Below are 18,638 nucleotides of genomic sequence, written 5' to 3'. Positions count from 1 at the left end.
TTGTAATAAAGACACTGCTTTTATTTAGTTTGATATGTTTCTATACAGAATGCAGAAAACACATCTTAAAATCATACAGAAGGAAATAAAAACACGTCAGTGGTTGGTGAACACTTGAATGTGAGATTGGCTCTCTGTCTCAGAGTCTGATGGCCATCACCAGCTCAGGGCTCAGGGAGGGGGTTGCCTGCAAAGGCATTGTTGCTGTTGTTATTCTGTTCACTGCCCCACTGCCTCCAGTTGCTATGACAACAGGCCACTCTGGGCCAGCCTCCTCTCTACATGGCAATGCCCAATGGTGGGGTTGCTAAGAGCAACAACAGAGTTATCTGGAGGGCTTTCCAAAGCTCTCACCTGGAATATTGGGATTTATTTATTTATTTATTTACTTATTTATTTATTTTTGATGAGGTCACCAGAAATAATTTCATCAGGTCAGATCCCTGCTCTTGACTCTGGGACATCAGGGAAACTCCAGCTTGGACCAGAGCTTGGAAGCACAAGGTCCAGTCACCAGCCATCCACGAGGCACTCACAGGCAGACTCCTCCCCATTGGGCACTGCTCACCCTAAAGAACCCTCCTGGGGGCTGAGCAGGAAGGGTGGGCCTTGTGGAGAATGCAGAAGGAACCACCATTTGGAAGCAATGCTTCTGTCCTACTGGCCTTTCCTTCCTGAGACAGCACACCCTCGCTAAACAGTCTGATATGGCTTAGAGGTTACTGCTCCGTGTGGAAGGGAGCCTGGGTCCACCCACCCACCCTCGTGAGGGAAGGGATACATTATTGCAAAAGGCATTCCTCCCAAAAAGGTACTGAAGTAACTCAGACGTCAAGAAAAGGCATGCTCAAAATGGTTTCTTCCAAAGGAGGAGAATCAAAGCAGAGTGGGTGCCCCTGAGTCATGGGACGGAGATGCAGACAGATGGACGATGTTCTGCTAAAAAAGGCAAAGGAAGCCTCTATGTAATCCAGAATTTAACCCATTAGGAAAAGAAGGGGGAGGGTCAAATGAGCGAAGCCATCAGTTCCATGGAATCAACACTAGGAGCTTGTACAAACTGCTGTTAAGCATCACCATTTTTTAATCTTTTTTTTAATAAAACAATTTGAGGCTGTATAAAAACTTTAGTAAAAAATTAGCTTTGAGAGCCCACAGATTTTTACTATGAACTATTGCTGGCACTCCTCCCCAGCCACTAGAGCTTTTCCAGTTGTTCAGGCCCAAGGCCCAGGACTGGAGCGCCAGAGAAGAGGGGACAGGGTGTGTGGGGTAGGGCTGTGGACTGTTGGGACAAAGTGGCCAAGGTCACGTGAGGAAAGAGTATCACATGACATAAAAATATTGCATCTTCACCAAAATGTCCCCCACTGAGTGTTTCAAAGACCATGATACTCCTTTTAAGAGGGAAGGAAAAGAACAAAACAAAACAAAACCCACAGAGAAGGGGAAGAAAGGTTGATGAGGTGGAGTCCTTCACCTTCCCAGGTGCCCCTGCGAGCAGCTGGCCCACCTTGGAGCGCCTAGGCTGGAGGCCACAGCCACCGATGCCTTTTGGAGTCCCTTTCCCACAGAAATGAAGACCCCTTGGTGGTAGGCCACTAGCGTGCATGGGGAAGAGGTCAGGATGTCCATGGCCCATGAGGCCCTCCCAGCTTCCAGCCCCTGGCCACAGCGGGAGAGCAAACCCAGCACCAGGGCCCTGGCACCCGAGCCAGGACCAGGAGGCCCTCAGTCAGGCTCTGGGATATCAGAGCAACCAAGTTGACATAGTGTGAAAAAATAGGATTCCTTTGATAAAAAATACTGTCCCTTGGTCTTCTCTAAGTTTGAAACACCCTGGGAGCTTATTTTTAGCAAAGCAATTCCCCATACCCACCCAAAAATTATACGTACAAGTTTAGGTAAACAGCAGATTAAATGTAAAAACTTAACCTTAATTTCTGAAAGTCCTTTGAATGTAATCTTTAGCTACTGTTTCCATGTTACATCCTGCAGCTAGACACACGTGAATAGAAAAAACAGTACAGTTAGTGTTAAAGGCAAAACGCAGAGAGCTGGGGCCGCCCAGCACTGCCTGCGAGTTCATTCACGGTTCCTCGCTCCCGCCTCCTACCTCTACTCAAACAGTGCTTCAGAGCCATCAAAACGCAGCGAAGACTTTTCTATGAACAAACAAAAAGCTGTTAGGCAAAAAAAATAAAAATAAAAATAAAAAAGTCCCCCAAAGTCTCTCCAGCAGCTTTGGGGTTTGGGAGGACCAGAGAGGGCGGGCTTGTCCAGGCCCTGTGTGTCAGTGTGTGCTAGGTCAGGTGTTGGGTACCGGTGGGCAATGGTCTGTGGGCCACCGGTCTCTACAGACAACACCAAGTTGTCTCCAGGCCCCTGCCCTACCCCTGCCTCCACCCAGGCGCTTGTGGGTTAAGGGGGGACATACGGAGGGGGTGATCGGTATGGGGTCATGTTCTTGGGACGGGAGCCCTTGCCCTCCATGGGAGCTGTGAAGGGTGGTGGTGGCTGGTAGGGAGGCGCATTAGGATCCTCATCCCGCAGGGGCGTGTACTCTCCCACAGTGTCCTGGTTCAGAGGAGTAGTCTCGGGCACACTCTGGTTGGGGTACTCAGGAGGTGGGAGGGGAGCCTTCTCTTCCTGCAAGATGAGAGGCATGCTGGAAGAGGGCGGGGGTTTGGAGTCATCCAGCTCATCTGCAAAGATGATAGGCACCCCCTTCTTGATAAAGGTGGCCTGGTCCTCAAGAGTCAGCTTGCCCTTCCTCTTCTTGCGATAGCAGATCATGGCGATGATCCCAGCAATGAGCAGGATGGCTGCAACCACAACAGCTGGGATAACTGTGTGCAGGTAAACGTCATCCTCACTGCTCTTCTCAGGGTCCCTGTCTGGAACCTCTGTGGCTGGTGCTGCTGAGGTCCCAGGAGAGGGTGGTGCCACAGGGATAAACTGGAGGTGCCGACAACTGCCAGAGCCCGTCACAGCAATACTCATAGCCTTAAAGTCAGGCTCCAGAGCATTGGAGAAGGCAGGACGAGGTTTCCCATTCTCATCAGCAATCCTGCGGCTCAGCCCTATGATCTGCTCCTTGGGGCAGGGCTCCAGGGGCAGCGTGTTGTTGGTCCATTCAACCACAATCGAGCCCCGGGTGATGTTCTGAAGGGTGATGGAGCTGCAGTTTCGATCCCCAAAGGCAAAAGCTAGTTTCTTTACCAAAGCAATTTTCTTGTGGATGTCATTCACCACGGGTGCAGGATCTCCAGCAAGCTTGGCCTTGAACCGTGCAGGAGCCTTGTCCCCTTGTGGGCGCTTGTGAACATGGATCTCGAAGGCATCCACAGCAGAAAGACCCCCTTTGTCTGTGGCATGCATGAAATACTCATGTTTGCCCACATGGCTGCTGTCGGGCAGCCCGTACATGAGCTGGCTGTTGCTGTTAAACTGAACCCAGGACTTCTCCCCCACTAACTGCTGCTCTCGCAGCTTCAGGGTCAGTTTGAGCTTGTCGGTCGTGGTGTCCTCGTTGTCATAGAAGGTGTCTGATGGGATCTTTACCTCAAAGTAGGTTCCCACCCAGGCATCCACCCTGTCAATGTGGTTCTTGAGTTCTGGCCGCTGGTTAGGCTCTCCCCCACGGGGCACGCCACTGGTGGTCGTGCGGATTCGAGTGGGTGGGGAAGCTGTCTCCAATCTGGTAATAGGCGCTTTGGTGGTGACCCGGGGCACTGGTCGGGGTGTCCGTGGTTTTTTGGTTGGCCTGCGAGTTGTGGTAGCTGACGAATCAGTTGAAGGCGTTGCTGGTTTGGGCGTGGATACTCGTGGCTTCTTTGTGGTAGTTGCTGGAGGAGTGACAACTGCTGTAGGCTCAACATAGCCAGGAATTGTCAGTGTCGGGCGAATCTGGCCAGGAACTGTGGTACCAGCTTCTGACACCCGAGTAGGCTGGATAGGGCCCAGAGTTGGGGTCTGAATAATGGCACCTCGAGTCCGAATGGTGACCGTGGGCTTCCCTGGAACAGGATCCCTGACAGGAGGAGCCATGGTCTCTGTTGGAGGTGCAATGGCTGGAGATGTGGGAGTAGGCACTATCCTAGACGGAGGCTCCTGAATGGCCGTGGTCGGGGGTCCAATGGCAGTGACAGGTGTAGGCGTGGCATGGATCTGCCTCCGGATTCGTTTAGGGAGAGCGGGCTTCTTATTGGCAATGTGCCAACCCACCACAGGATAACCAAGTTGGGCAGACATAGCACCCTCCCTAGCAGGGGTTTCTACACCACGGATGTCAGGAACGCTATTCTGGTTCAAGGAGCAGCCTAATTTCCAGGACAGCAGAGCCCCATTTTCTACCACTTTCTTTGCATTTCCTGGGCCAGCCATGAAGGCCGACATGTCAAATAGTCTATTATTCACTACAGGCACCAACTTCATGTTGTGAAGTTCTACTTCTGAGAAGGTCTGCATTCTGTTCAACAGATCAATCCTTTGCTTTGGGGTCATCTTTGTGAGGTCAGCATCCAGAATCACCGTAAGGACGGTCACTGGCTCATCAGCAGCACAGGCAGACGGCACAACTTCACCAGGGTCTGACGAGGCTGCCCGTACAGACTGTGGCTCGTTGTGGTCTTCAGGGTAGACCTCGATAGAGAACACACTGGAAGTCTGGGGGGTGTGGCTTCCGTTGGCGCCCAGGCGAGCAGCACTCACGGAGATGTAATGGACACCTTTATCAGTGTCAAGAGGAAGGCCTTCCAAAATATGGCTGTGTGGATCCCAGTGTAGCCAGGACGGCAAGGCCTCCTTCCCTGCAGCAGACACCTAAAAGAAACGTAAGTATGAGTTATAAATGTCATTATCATTGCCTAGCCTAAAATGATCATAAACCACAGGTCTAACCTGATAGATATGTATGTGATAAGCTGGAAGAATAATTTAGAATTCCTGCTGGGAAATCCAACTCATTACCTCCTGAGGACAGCAGGAATGCGCTGTCACATGACACACACGACTGAGACACACTAACACACAATAGGATGCATGGACTTTGAGTGGGCATTATATTTCTCAGGGGTAATCCCAGAACTCAGGAGGCAGATCGAAGGAGGTATGAGTTAAAGGCCAGTCTGGGGTCCAGTTTGAGACCCTGTCTTTAAAAACAAACAACTAAAGCTAGAGAGATGGCTCAGCAGTTAAGAGGGCAGAGGGCCCATCAGAGGACTGGGATTCTGTCCCTAGCACACACACTGGGCAGCTGTAACTGCAGCTTCTGGAGATCCTAGCCCCCTCTGGCCTCCTCTAGCAACTGCACATATGTGCATATAAACTCATGCAGGCAAACACACTGATATATAAATAAGAAAATAAATCCTAAAAAAATGAAAACATGTAAATAAAAACAAAGACTTTTGTGGACTTTTATACAAGTGACACACCCTACTTGCCTGTTCCTACCTGTATAGTTAGAACACTTTACTCCAGCCTGAAACACCATTTCCAATCCCCTCTATTCCGCTTCACAGACACATACTGCTCGGGTCATATGCCCAGCTTAGAGTACCTTGCCTGCACACAAATGCAAGTGCACATAAGTCTGGGGATAAGGAAGGCCCATACCCCAGAATGACTTGTTTTATAATCATCACTTAATGAATAAAGATAGGACACACATTTCTTTTCTTTTTTCTTCAGAGACAGGGTTTCTCTGTGTAGCCCTGGCTGTCCTGGAACTCACTTTGTAGACCAGGCTGGCCTCGAACTCAGAAGCCTGCCTCTGCCTCCCAAGTGCTAGGATTAAAGGTGTGCGCCACCACCGCCTGACCAGGGCACACATTTCTTATAAAATAGTTGCAATATCTGTTTAAATGGATCCCACTTCTCAAACCCCAAGAACTATGGTACCCAGAGTAGGGCAACTAACACTATTCTAGAACAATGTTGACCACAGGCATCTCAGGAATGAGCTCAGTTGACAGAGTGCTTGTCTAGACTGCACCAACCCCTGGGCTCAATCTCCAGAACTAAATAAAGTGGGTATGGTAAATACACGGTGAGTTTGGCGGTGAGATACATTAAACCAAGTCTCAAAAAAGAAAAAGAAAAGGAAAAAGTCATCTCCAATCTCTGAAGGAGAGGTCACGAGACAGAAACATACACAGCCCGCTTCTGCCCTTGACATAGAAGCGTCCTAAGGAGCTCAGTTCTTTATTATCCCCAAAAGAATCGTTCAGATTTCTTCCAGTGTGCAAGTCCTTTCCTACAGTGACATAAAATAAAATACTGAGATACCCAAAGGAATTTCTATCAGCTGACAAGAGAGAAATTAATACTTGCTTCTAGCCCAGGTCCCACGTTCAGCTCCTGCCACCTCTGTGAAACACAAACTCCTGTCCCCGATTCAAGGAAGGTCACACCTTCTCTACTCTGACTGAAAGTGCTTTCAGCTGTGCTCCTGCCCTAAGTCCAGAGACACAATGGACAGCAGGAGACACATCTTCAACACTAGCTCAGGGGTTATTTTTAACCTAAGGCCACATCTTAACCCAGGTCCTATGGCAAAGGCATCCATGCCATGCCTCTGGGCACCCTAGTGCTGGCTGCCCAGGTCTCCTTCTTACCAAAGGCCAAAAACCTGAGTGTTTAGAGCAGACTCCAGTTCAAACCTCAGATTTGTACCCAAGACACCTTCTACTAGAGATTTTAACTGACAGATTTAAAATCTGATTCCCCTGCCAGGTGTGGTGGTGCATGCCTTTAATGCCGGCACTTGAAACAGGCGGCTCTCTGTTGAGTTCAAGGCCAGCTTGGTCTACAAAATGAATTTCAAAGATAGCTAGGGATACACAGAGAAACTCTGTCTTAAAAACAACAACCAACCAACCCCCCAATCCCCTTTAGTCTACACCGTGAGGTGACTACACCGTGAGGTGACTAGTGACTAGGAGCTCAGTTTTTGTTTGTTTGTTTAGTTAGTTTTGTTTTTCAAGACAGGGTTTCTCTATGTAGTACTGGCTGTCCTGGAACTCACTCTGTAGACCAGGCTGGCCTCAAACTCAAAAAAAATCCGCCTGCCTCTGCTTCCCAAGTGCTGGGTGAAATTAAAGGCGTGCGCCACCACCGCCGGCCCGTTTGTTTGTTTGTTTGTTTGTTTATAGATGTATTTATTGTAAAATGTAAGTACACTGTAGCTGTCTACAGACACACCAAAAGAGGGCATCAGATCTCATTTCAGATGGTTGGGAGCCACCATGTGGTTGCTGAGATTTGAACTCAGGACCTTTGGAACAGCAGTCAGTGCTCTTAACCGCTGAGCCAGACACTGCCTTCATGTTCTTTACTTATGCCTTCTTACTCAGAAGATGGAGCGTCTGCAGCCAGATTGTCAGGGGTTGTAGCAGAGAAGCATCCATAGGAATTACATGCCAGGAACTACAACCAAAGGCTCCTACTCTAAACCAGTACCCTTTGGGGCATGGAGAAAGAGCAATTGAGTAGGAGTTTCCATTACTTAGTCTTCATAAAAAAGGTTTCATTCACAGTCTCAACAATCCAGTCAAATAGAGCCAAAAGGACAAAACTGAAGAGTCTGATTCTTGCTACTACTGAATTAATTTTAATGAGCTTCTGAACCCCAAACTGTAAGTGCTGTCATTCAGGGCCTACAAGATCCTGCCATGCAGGAAGTAGAGGAAAGCCGACTCCATGAACAAGCACTTGCCTGCCGACAGAGGCCTGCAAAGCCTATTCCCTCATATCACACGCACACCTTCCGCTGAGTCCTCTGCATCTCTCTGGCAGCATCTTCCAACAAGTACCTCTGTACTCAAGACCTGGTCCCTTCCTGTGTTCACTTACAGATATGCTCAGTGCCTTCTTTCCCTGGTCCCTAATAAAGCCTATACCACCTGCTCAAGTAAAGTCCCTACAACCTTCCCTCAGACCTTGTACTGGCCCTTAACCTTCAGCTCTCTCTCTCCTTAATCAAGTCAACCTTAGCTAAGCTAGGCCAACCTGCAAGATTACCTAGAAGGTTGGCTGCAAGGAGTCACAGAAAACACTCTAAAGCACTCCCAACTGACGTGGTCATAACCCTTTGTTTTCTATCCTGTGGCTTTCTGCAAATGGTAAGCATGGCAGTCATGAGGCAGAGCTACATAGAGAGAGAACACAGGTATAGCTTGAGGCCAGAGGGTCAGACATCAGAAGTAATAAACCAGGCCAAGTAAAACAGAGCCACAGCTGCAAGGGAAAATCACTCATTCCATGTCAATACATCAATGTCAGAGTGATTGGGCTTATAAAAGAGAGAAAGGGGTTGTGGTACACGGTGATGTAGGGAAGGGGGTGCCCCAGCGGGCCCATGCCCAGGCATCCCTTCCCCCGCGGGACCACACACAGAGAGACATGTATAGAATAGAGTTTATTCAGGGCAGAGGATGGGAGTTAATGGGAAGTGGAGACAGAGAGAGGGAGAGAGAAAGAGAGAGACAGACACACAGAGAGAAGAGAAGAGGAGAGGAGAGGAGAGGAGAGGAGAGGAGAGGAGGGGAGGAGAGGGGAGGGGAGGGGAGGGGAGGGGAGGAGGAGAGGAGGAGGAGGAAGAGGAGGAAGAGGAGGAGGGGAGGGAAGGGGAGGGGAGGGGAGGGGAAGAAAGGAGAGAGGAGGAGAGGAGGCCATGACCACATGGAGAGAGGGGGAGGTGAGGAGAGCCCAAGAGGGGCAGAGAGGTGAGAGTGCCAAGAGGCAAGAGCTATGAGAGAGAGAGGGAGGAGGGGCAAGTAGCCCCTTTTATAGTGGGCCAGATCTATGCGGCGGGGCATACCTGGCTGTTGCCAGGTAATTGTGGGGTGGAGCTTAGACAGAATACTAACAAGAGCTATTCTTGGTTTCTCTCACAAAGGCCAGGACCATGGGACCACATTACAGCCCAGCTGGTACCCTTCTGATATGAGCTATGAAGCACTTTATCTGATGTTAACTATTCTCCCCTAGAAATTAATCTTTGGGCTGGCGTATGCCTGTAATCCAAGCACTCTAGAAGGCAGAGGCAGGCAGATTTCTGAGTTCGAGGCCAGCCTGGTCTACAGAGTGAGTTCCAGGACAGCCAGGGCTATACAGAGAAACCCTGTCTCGAAAAAACCAAATCAACCAAAAAACCAAAAACCAAAAAACAAACAAACAAAAAAAAGAATACAACTGCCTATAACTCTAGTGTCAGGACACCGATGTCCTCTTCTGGCCTCTGCAGGTGTTTGCATACATGTGAGGCATATACTTACAGTCAAGCATGAATGCATATACAGAAAAAAACAACTTTAAAAATCTTCCCAAAAGAGTGGCTAAACATAGTTATAGCCACTCAAAAAGTTCTGTCAGTCCTTCTACCCTAAGCTTTGGCATCTATGTTTACTTTATCATTTTATTTTTCAGCTCTTACCAGTAATTTAAAAAAAAAAATGGAAGCCTCTATTTTCAGTAAGTATTTAAGTTGATGAGTCTGGACAAATATCACTCTGAGAGCCCACTCCTGAGGACACTTCCCTCTGGCAGCCCACACTTCCCGGTGTGCCGTGCTCACAAGGGGTCCATTCAGAGCCAGGGACACCCACTCGAGGCAGGAAGAAACTGCAGTTCATCTCACGCGGGCTGCGTTGACACAAAGCTCTCAAGCATCCAAAAAAAAAAAAAAGCTCCTTTCATGAGCCCCTCTTCCTGACCACAGAGAGTAGCCATTGTTCTTAGGGAAACAATGAGGGAGCCTGAGCCAGCAGCTGAGCAGAGCCCCAGCAAGGGCTGCTCCCAGCCTGCAGACATCTTGGGCTGAGGAAAAGTCCACATTGTCTGCAAGCAAGGAGGCTGAAAAAAGCAGGGATGAAGAAAAGCCACCCTCACAGGCTGTACCACAGAGGGCTCTGAGAGGGCTCTACAGGGACAGCCCCGTTGCTGGCCCTTTCAGGTGATATGAAGTGTTTCTTGTCTACTACATTTTTTACATAGAAGGCCTCTACAGGATAACAGGAGGCAACATACAAAATAACATAAAGCAAGAATTTCAAGCATCTATTTATTACTGAGGATTTGTTTGTTTTGTTCTGTTTCATAAACAAAGTCTTACTCTATAACCCAGGCTGGCCTTCAACCATCTCACTCCTAGAGTGCTGGATTTATAAGCAAGTACTATGCTGGGTGTCCAGGTCAGATATTTAAGAAGGTAACAGGGTTTGTGAGAAGACTGCTTTTACCAGATGGGGAACAGAACTCTAATAGCTCAAAGTATGTTCAAACTGAATCTGAAAGAGATGACAGCATGAAGAAAGAGGGCAGAAGGACAGGAGGAGGGAGCCAAAGGGCTGAAGTACTCTAAGAGAGGAAGACCCAGAAGAGGAAGAGGCAGAGAGGAAAGGGTAAGAGACAAAGAGACAAGGGAGAAAGGAGAGCTGGGGACAGATTGTAGAGCCTTGATCTTGATGCAGATCAGTAATAATAGACTGGGCAGATTCAAAATGAGAAACTGTCTCTTACTTTAGTATGAAGAAGACTGAGATACAAGGGACTTCCTAAGAGGGAGGAGCAAGCAACGGCTTGGACAGAGGGCAACAGGTGCAAGGTGTCAGATGAGATTTGGATTGTCCTAAACACGTATCTTAGTAATAATATCAAAAGTATTCCGTTGTTGTTCTTGCTGCTGCTTGTTTGAGACAGTCTCATGTGTTCAACCTGGCCTCAAATTGACTATGCCAGCCAACTCGTCCTGCCTCCTGACTATAATCCTGTCAGGACTAGGATTATAAACATGTGCCAACATATTTGACCTAAAATGTTCCTTATGTCAGGCATGGTACCACACAACTTTACTGGGAAGATACAGGCAAGCAGATCTCTGCGAAGATAGTGAAATACTATTTCAAAGACAGGAAAGAAACAATTATATTGGAGAGCCACTGAAAGTTACATTCACAATGAGTATTAAAAAATCATGGGAGAAAACTTGAGCTACAACAAATATGAAAAGGTTAAAAATATAACCAGGCCCAGAAGATGGCTCAGTGCTTGGAGATGCTAGACTGGACACCAAGACCATGAGCTGAGTTTGATCCCAGGACCCACACGGAGGGAGGGAACCAACTCCTCTAATCTCCACACAAGATCCAAGGTGCACACCCTTCGCCACCCACACCCAAATAAATGTATTTTAAAAATGAGGGCTGGAGAAATAGTTTATCAGTTAAGAATACACAGTAAGAACCACTCCAGCCAGTGCTACATGGTGAAACCCTATCTCAAAAACAAAACACCCATAGGTCTCACCAATGTAACTGCCCTAATGTGAGCTGTAACAAGGATAAAACCAATGGACATCCCAAAAGTGGCTAGAGAAAGGCCCAGAGGCCTCCACCCTACAGAAGGAACTGTGGGCAACTGAGGAAAGCTGGGAGCAGGAGAGGTGCTCTTCCTACGGATGGGTTGCCCAGTGCCAAATGGTCAGCCCTGAAAACATTCATATAAATAACATTATACAGGCCAAGGTACGCACGCATGCATGCACGCACGCATGCACGCACACACATGCACACATGTGGAAAAAGAGGCCATGAATTTCCAGAAGTCTAGAGAGGGTTATATGAGACCATTTGTAGGGAAAACAAAGGAAGGGAGAAACATTGTTATTTTACAACCCAAAAAAGGAAAAAAAAGGATACATTTCTTACAAAGACCAAAGTTCATTCAGTGCCCAGCACCCACACTGAGTGGTTCCGGGCCACTTCTATTTCCAGCTGTTATAGGTCCAGTACCCTCTTCTACATCTTCCAAACCACACACAGCCGGCATTCACTCACACAGACAAATACATAAAAATCTTGGGTTAATCTAAATATCTATGTGTATGTAGTATGTCCTGTTGCTGAACCTCACCCCCAGTACTTCATCTGTTCTCCTACAGGCTCATCTACTACTAAACTGTTCTCCACAGATAAATATGTTCAGATAAAATCCTATTTTCCCAGTAAAAGCTCTTTATGCCCCCGGTGAATACGCCCATTATATGTCTCTGCCAGATACTACAAATATCTCACTGTATCAATTCAAGATACTTCTGGTCAAAATTAAGCCATGTAAAATATTCCAATAACCACTGAAACAAAGGCAGCCAATGCAGAGTCAGGACACTCAGAGGGTCATAAAGACAGGCAAGCAACGCATCCTTCAGAGCTACCAGTCTAGCATCTGGCCTGCTGGGGTAGAAGAAAGAGTTCTATGGGCTGGTGGTGGTGGTGATGGTGCACGCCTTTAATCCTAGCCATCAGGAGGCAGAGGCAAGAGGATTTCTGAGTTCAAGGCCAGCCTTGTCTACAGAGGAAGTTCTGGGACAGCCAGAGCTACATAGTGAGACCCTCAAAAACAGAGACAGATCAATATTGATATCAATCTATGGAATTCATCTGCTCTATGAGCTAGGGTCTTCAGAAGTAAGGTCACCCTGCAAATATTCTATGAAATACAGAGAATGGAGTCCAGAGGGAAAAGGAGAATAGGCCCATCCACATCAAAAGGAAAGCAGCAACAGAGTCACCTCTTCTTCCTGGTAAAACTGGCATGGAATCTGTGGCTGTTCAACCTAGAAGCCTGGGTTTGTGTGTCAGAAAGGACACAGTAGACTTTGTGAAAATTACAACCAAGAGCGGACAGCAAAAGTGCTGCTGGGCTGGGCTGGAAAGATGGCTCAGTGGTTAAGAGCACTCGGTGCTCTTCCAGAGGACCTGGGTTTGGTTCTTGGCACCCACATGACAGCTCACAACCATGTGCAACTTCAGGTCCAGGGAACGCACATCCTCTTCTGACTTCAGTGGACACAAGGCACACATGTGGTGTACATACATACATGTACAACACACATGTAATTTAAACAAGAGAGAAAAAGTGATGCCAGGCAACGTCCCAAGTTCAGGCCTTAAGGTGGACGGCTCCAGAAGGGAGTCACGCCCGGGGAGTCTGACGGCTTCAGATCTCTGCAGGCAGCAGGCAGACATGTGGTATTTGTACATACATGTGAATGCTCGAGCTAGCCTCATCTCAATAGAGAAATGAACAAGATACAACAAAGGAAAAGGTATCAAGTATCAAGACTAAACTGGAAGATGGGAGCTCTTCCTCAGGTGTTTTTACATGCAGTCTCACCTTGATGATTTCTCCACTGGAGGCAATTAAATCTGTCGGAATGCTCACTCGAAATGAGCGCCCAACAACAGCTGTGCCATCTGGAATGCCAACCACGGTGGGAACAGCTTCTTGGAAGCCCGAGAGAACAGAGTGCATGGAGGCCTCCAGCTGGTTCTTCCAGTCCCTCACAGCCTCTGAGGGTTCGCTGGGCCAGTGGGCCTGAGCCACAGCCACAGACAGTAGGAGGAGAAAGGTCTGTCCCCAGAGGGGGTGCAGCAGCCAGTTGTCCACAGACATCCTCGCCCAGGCTAGTGTTTGCTCAAGCCAACAGTTGCTAAGGAAGGAGGCAAATGATGTGGTCCCAGGGTTGGATCCTCACCCTCTGCACAGCGGTTCCATCCTACAGCACCCAGAGCCTACAAAAAAGCAGATTTAAGCATTCAAACAGTGTTAGCAGCCTTGAGACTGTACACCTCCCAAGTGCTTTGCCAAGATACTCTCGCCTAACCAGAAGTCTCTTAACTCTTGTGTTCTTCAGCAGCTACTTAGAGCTGGAAACTGATTGGTATAGTAAGTGTAAAATAATACTGAATTTTGAAATTTTGAATAACAACAAAATGTCAAGTATCTCATTAGTAATTAAGAGGGAAGGCTGGAGAGATGGCTCAGCAGTTAAGAGTGCTGGCTGCTCATCCACTGGACTTGGGTTCACTCCCCACAGCCACATGGCGGCTCACAACTGTCTGTGACTCCAGTTCCAGGGGATCCAACACCCTCACACAGACACACACACAGACAAAACACCAGTGCATATAAAATAAGTGAATAAACCATTTAAGAACAATTTAAAGGGTAATACTTATTGAAGCCATGGCATACTGAATCACCCATATTATTAAATGAATAAAAATCTATAAAATACAAGCAGGTGAGATGAAATTCATCTGTTTATTTTGTTATGAGAAGGAACTCTCTAAATGACATTAATTGACATTCTTTGTCTCCAAGCAGCACTGCCCCTAGAGTTATAGAGACCTTCTTTCTGAGCCACACCCCCAGTCCAGCACTGCCCCTACAGGTCTAGAGACCTTTCTGAGTAGCGACCCCAGCCCAGCATGGCAAAACCACACACCTACAAACCACACCCAACTTCTCTTTTTCTATGTATGACGGCTTGCCCACATGTATGTGCACCACATGTACCCTGTGTCCTCAAAGGTCAGAAAACGTTTCAGATCCCCTGGGCTGTACTTATGAATAATTTTAAGCTACCATATGAGTGACAGGAATTGAGCCCAGGTCATTTGCAAGAGCCACAAATGAATTTTTTAAATCACTAAGCCATTATCTCTAACCTCTCCAAATTTTCTTAGATCAATCATAAAAATATGGAAGAATGTGTAGCGTTGACAGATCTGTATACTCAGGTATGTGTGACATTAACGTGTTCTCTACTGAAGCATGTGACATGTGACATTCAGCAGGGTGTGGCGGCACACTTGGGCCTGTAAATCTTAGCACTCAGGAGGCAGAAAGAAAAGGAAGGACAATGGTACAAGTCTTAGTTCAGTAGATTAGCCAGGGCTCTACAGCAAGACTGTCTCAAAGAACAAGGCAAGGGCTAGTGAGACGCCCTTGAGTAAAGATTCATACCACCATGCCTAATAACCTGAGTCCAATCCCTATATTCCATATGGCTGGAAAGATAAGAAAGAACTGGGTCCCACAGTTGTCCTATTGTGTGTTCAAACACACAACACACAACACACACACACACACACACACACACACACACACACACACGGTGGAGGTTAATTACTTAACTGAAAAATCCTAGCCCTGAGAAGAGAGGCCAGGAGCTCCAGAAACACAAGTATCCCGGACTCCATAGGCAGTTGGAGATGAGTTTTATAACTGGTGGACTTGATTCCTGTTCCCGTGAGTGTTGAGGAAATTTTGAAATAGTACCTATAAAACTCGGTATCTGGAGACTCTGCCCTATTTATTCCACTACTCATCCCCCTGTCTCCCTGCTCACTTTCTTTCTGTTCCCCACTCTCCCTCCCTACCCTGTCCCAGTTGCCCGGCTGTGGGTGTGGTTCAGCAATGAAGTTCCTGTCTAGCATGCACAAAGCCTGTGGTCAACTCCTAGAAGCACCAAAGGGGGACATTTCAGCACTGGGCATGCACCTAATGGATGCACAGGAGGGTATGGGCCTTTTTTACTTTTCCTACGTTTTTTCTAATTTAGTTCATTTATTTTTCCATCTGCTAAGTCCAGTCGATCTTTTACTTTCCCAACCCTATTCTCAATGTTTAATTCTTAGCCTATAGCAGGGCAGTGGTGGCGCACGCCTGTAATCCCAGCACTCTGGGAGGCAGAGGAAGGCGGATTTCTGAGTTAGAGGCCAGCCTGGTCTATAGCTCCAGGACAGCCAGGGCTGTACAGAGAAACCCTGTCTCGAAAAAAAAAACAAATCCAACCCCCCCTCCCAAAAATTCTAAGCTTATTTGGAAACAGCACTAATTGTAAGACACACCCTACCCCATTAAAGCATGAGCTTAGTCCTACTCTCTGTGGTCACATGACGACATGGGATGTCTGTTTCACAGGCGTGACTAAAATCTCTGCATTTAGCAGTCAGGCAATGTCCAGGGCTCAACTCCAACTACTATGTGCTGGTTTTCCATGCTCTGGGAAGAAAAAAGAGTTTCTGCCACTTGGCTAAAAGTAGCCTGAGTGTCTTTCTAATGCTGGCTTTCTACAAGCAAGGGTCATGCCTGCCTATGCTAGAAGCCTTATAGATTATATCCACATGTCTATATTAAGCTGTCTCTCTGGGACAAATTTTCATTTTTATGATTTCTTTACTGGGGAGAGGGTGCAGGCCACAGCAGGCATATGGAAGTCAATGGATAACTTTTGGGAATCTTCTTTTATCACATCACATCACTGTGAGCCTAGCACACAGTCTTAGAATTCAAGATTAGTCAGGACTGGCACCAAGTGCCTTTATCCATAGTAAGCCATCTTACTAGCTCTAGAAAAATGTTTGTACAAGTCTCAAATGCTCACTCTTGGTCATTGGAGAGATAGTTTCCCTTCTTACAGGAATCAAAGTCAAAAGAACAATACAAATTCAACCATTGTCATATAAAGCTGGGTGGCTACAATCTGTTAGGAGAAAGGTTACAGTACTCCTGACAAGGCAGTACTCCGCCTGGCTATAAGCTAAGAATTTAAAACTGGGAATAGGGTTTAGAAATTAAAGGATTGACTGGACTTAGATGGAAAGATAAATGACAAGGCACCCACAGTTAACACTGCTGTCAGCTCTCACTGCTGTCAAAGCTCTGCTACTGAGAAATGAGTGAGGCGTGGCGTGGTGTGGTGCGGACAGGGATGCAGGGCAGTGCACACAAGGCAACCTGCGCTCCCAGGGTTGCCCTATGCCAGCAAAATACAATTGCATAAAAACAGGCCCTCTTGGAGCTTAGCAAAGACCCTGGCTCTCTGAACAACATATCCAGCAGCCCTGGTACACAGGTAAAAGATAAGTTTGTCTGACAACAGCCTTAGACACTCTCTACCTCCACAGACAAGAGAAACTTTAAAGGTATTAGAAGAAAGAGTTGAAAAAGCCAAGTATGGGTGGCACGGGCCTAAAATCTTAGCATCAGAGAATCCAAGAAATGATTTCAAACTTGAGGTTAGTTTGGGCAACCTAGCAAATTCAAGGCCAGGAGGGCTACAATAGGGAGACTTTGCACCCAAAATGCTTAATTAATTAAATGTGTTAGAGCTGGACGGGAGGTACAGACCTGAATTCCACTACTCACAAGGCCAGATTGGGCTACAAAAAAGTGTTGGGTGCCTACAGAACTTGGAAAAGACAAAGCCTTCTTTCTGTGACAGCGGTGTAGACGTAGCCACTCATGCTGCTCAGGACAGCCCTGAGAGCGGAAGAGCCCTTAACAGCCTGGAGCCTCCCCACCTCACTGCTGAGCCTAGCACACAGTCAGCATCCAGCAGCTGCATCTCCACCTGGAGGTAAAAGAATATTTGAAGACAAGCCTTCCACCAAGCTCTTGGGAAGTCAGCAGTCATCTGACAACTTTAATCTAAAAATGGAAGTCTCAAATGGATAAAAGTTAAGTGACATTTCACAAGTACCTAAAAAGTAACCCAAAACATCCAAAGTTGCCTTGGAAGTAGAAAGTATACATCAGCCATTAGGGATACATGGGGACTCAAAATCACTATGCAGTGGCTGACAAGGACTCCAATCAGCCAGGCAGAATGAATGCAGCAGGAAAGGGTCCTTCTAGCCCTTCCTGTCATCTATACAGGGCCCACTTAGATAGAAATGAAGCGTATCACCTGATGGAGGGAAAGGTAGGTACCAGTGTGGCACCAAGTGCTTATGGCCCTATTATGTTCAGAAAGCTTTAGTTCCTGAGAAGTAGAGAGCCTTATTCCCACAGAATCTGGGCCCTGGGACAAAGGCAGCTCTGGCCCACTCTGCTGCCCCTGACATGTAATGTGTGCCTGTGCTCATTAATAACTGTGTACAAATGTAACTGTGCCAGTTAGCGGTCCACTCAGTGAGTTCAAAAATAGGTATATTCAGTCCACAATAACCAAAACTCCAGGAATAAAACTTTTATCTATCTTAACCTAAAAACTCTTTAAAGAGCAGCTATGAGTTTTCACTCTCTAAGAATAAAGGAGAAGTTGTGAGATTCAACTCCTTGTTAACCACACTCTACTGCTCCTTCCCACACTGCTGAGGAGAGCAGTCCACTCAGCAACAGCTGTGCTACCTTAAAGCCGGACACGCTGTCAGGCAGCTACTACTCACTCTTGTAATTAAAACATTTAAGGAAAATGAGATTTTCCTCTTAAAACACAATTAAGTCCTAAGTCCCTGTTTTAAATGGTCTTGGGAAAATTAAAAAGAAGAAATCTTAATTAAAACAATCACTCTAGGCTATACCTAGCAAAAAGGCTTTTCTAGTCCACATACGCAAAAGTTAAAATTCAATACTGTGAGTTCAACATTAACACAAAACCTCTATAAAGTTAACCAGTTTAGAGCAGTTCAATCTAAAGGGCCAACAGGGTATCTAAACACAATGAAAAACAATACTGTGAAATTTATTTGGACTCCAAATATGAAAAAGACAAGCGGGTTTTCTGCTTCCAGATTTTAAAAGGTCTTTTGTACTCTGTAACATAGATAAAGAAGGTTTATCTATGAGAATTTGAAGTCTCACCTAAAAACTGTTCTTGACTCAGGAAGCAAATGGAACTTCTCTGCCACAGCAATCTGGCACGATATTGGTAAGAGATGATTTCAAGCCATAGGGAGGAACAATCAGGCCCAATCAGTCAGAAGCTGCCAGGGCCATATAAACAGACTTAAGGGTAAAAATCTGTGGGAGAGAAAATTGCCACCTCTGAGAAGTAAGCACAC

At 46.9% G+C, this 18,638-nt stretch overlaps 1 protein-coding gene across 5 annotated transcripts in view; it reads right to left on the bottom strand.

Moving 5' to 3' along the window:
* The window catches only part of Dag1 (dystroglycan 1), a 52,223-nt gene continuing 33,585 nt past the window's right edge, over positions 1-18,638 (bottom strand). For 4 of the 5 annotated variants that reach the window (XM_052187289.1, XM_052187292.1, XM_052187288.1 and 1 more), the window contains exons 3-4: positions 13,180-13,577; positions 1-4,824 (exon numbers count right to left, since the gene is read on the bottom strand). In XM_052187289.1, coding sequence (XP_052043249.1) covers positions 2,422-4,824; positions 13,180-13,458 — 2,682 coding nt within the window. In that variant the 5' untranslated portion in view covers positions 13,459-13,577 and the 3' untranslated portion in view covers positions 1-2,421. Of the gene's footprint in view, positions 4,825-13,179; positions 13,578-18,438; positions 18,598-18,638 lie in introns of all 5 variants that reach the window. The other variant, XM_052187291.1, reaches the window with a different exon arrangement.

Source organism: Apodemus sylvaticus, chromosome 7, assembly GCF_947179515.1.
Source record: "Apodemus sylvaticus chromosome 7, mApoSyl1.1, whole genome shotgun sequence".
Lineage (NCBI taxonomy): Eukaryota > Metazoa > Chordata > Mammalia > Rodentia > Muridae > Apodemus > Apodemus sylvaticus.
Note: the sequence above shows the minus strand (reverse complement) of the source record. Positions and strands in the feature narration are given on the sequence as shown.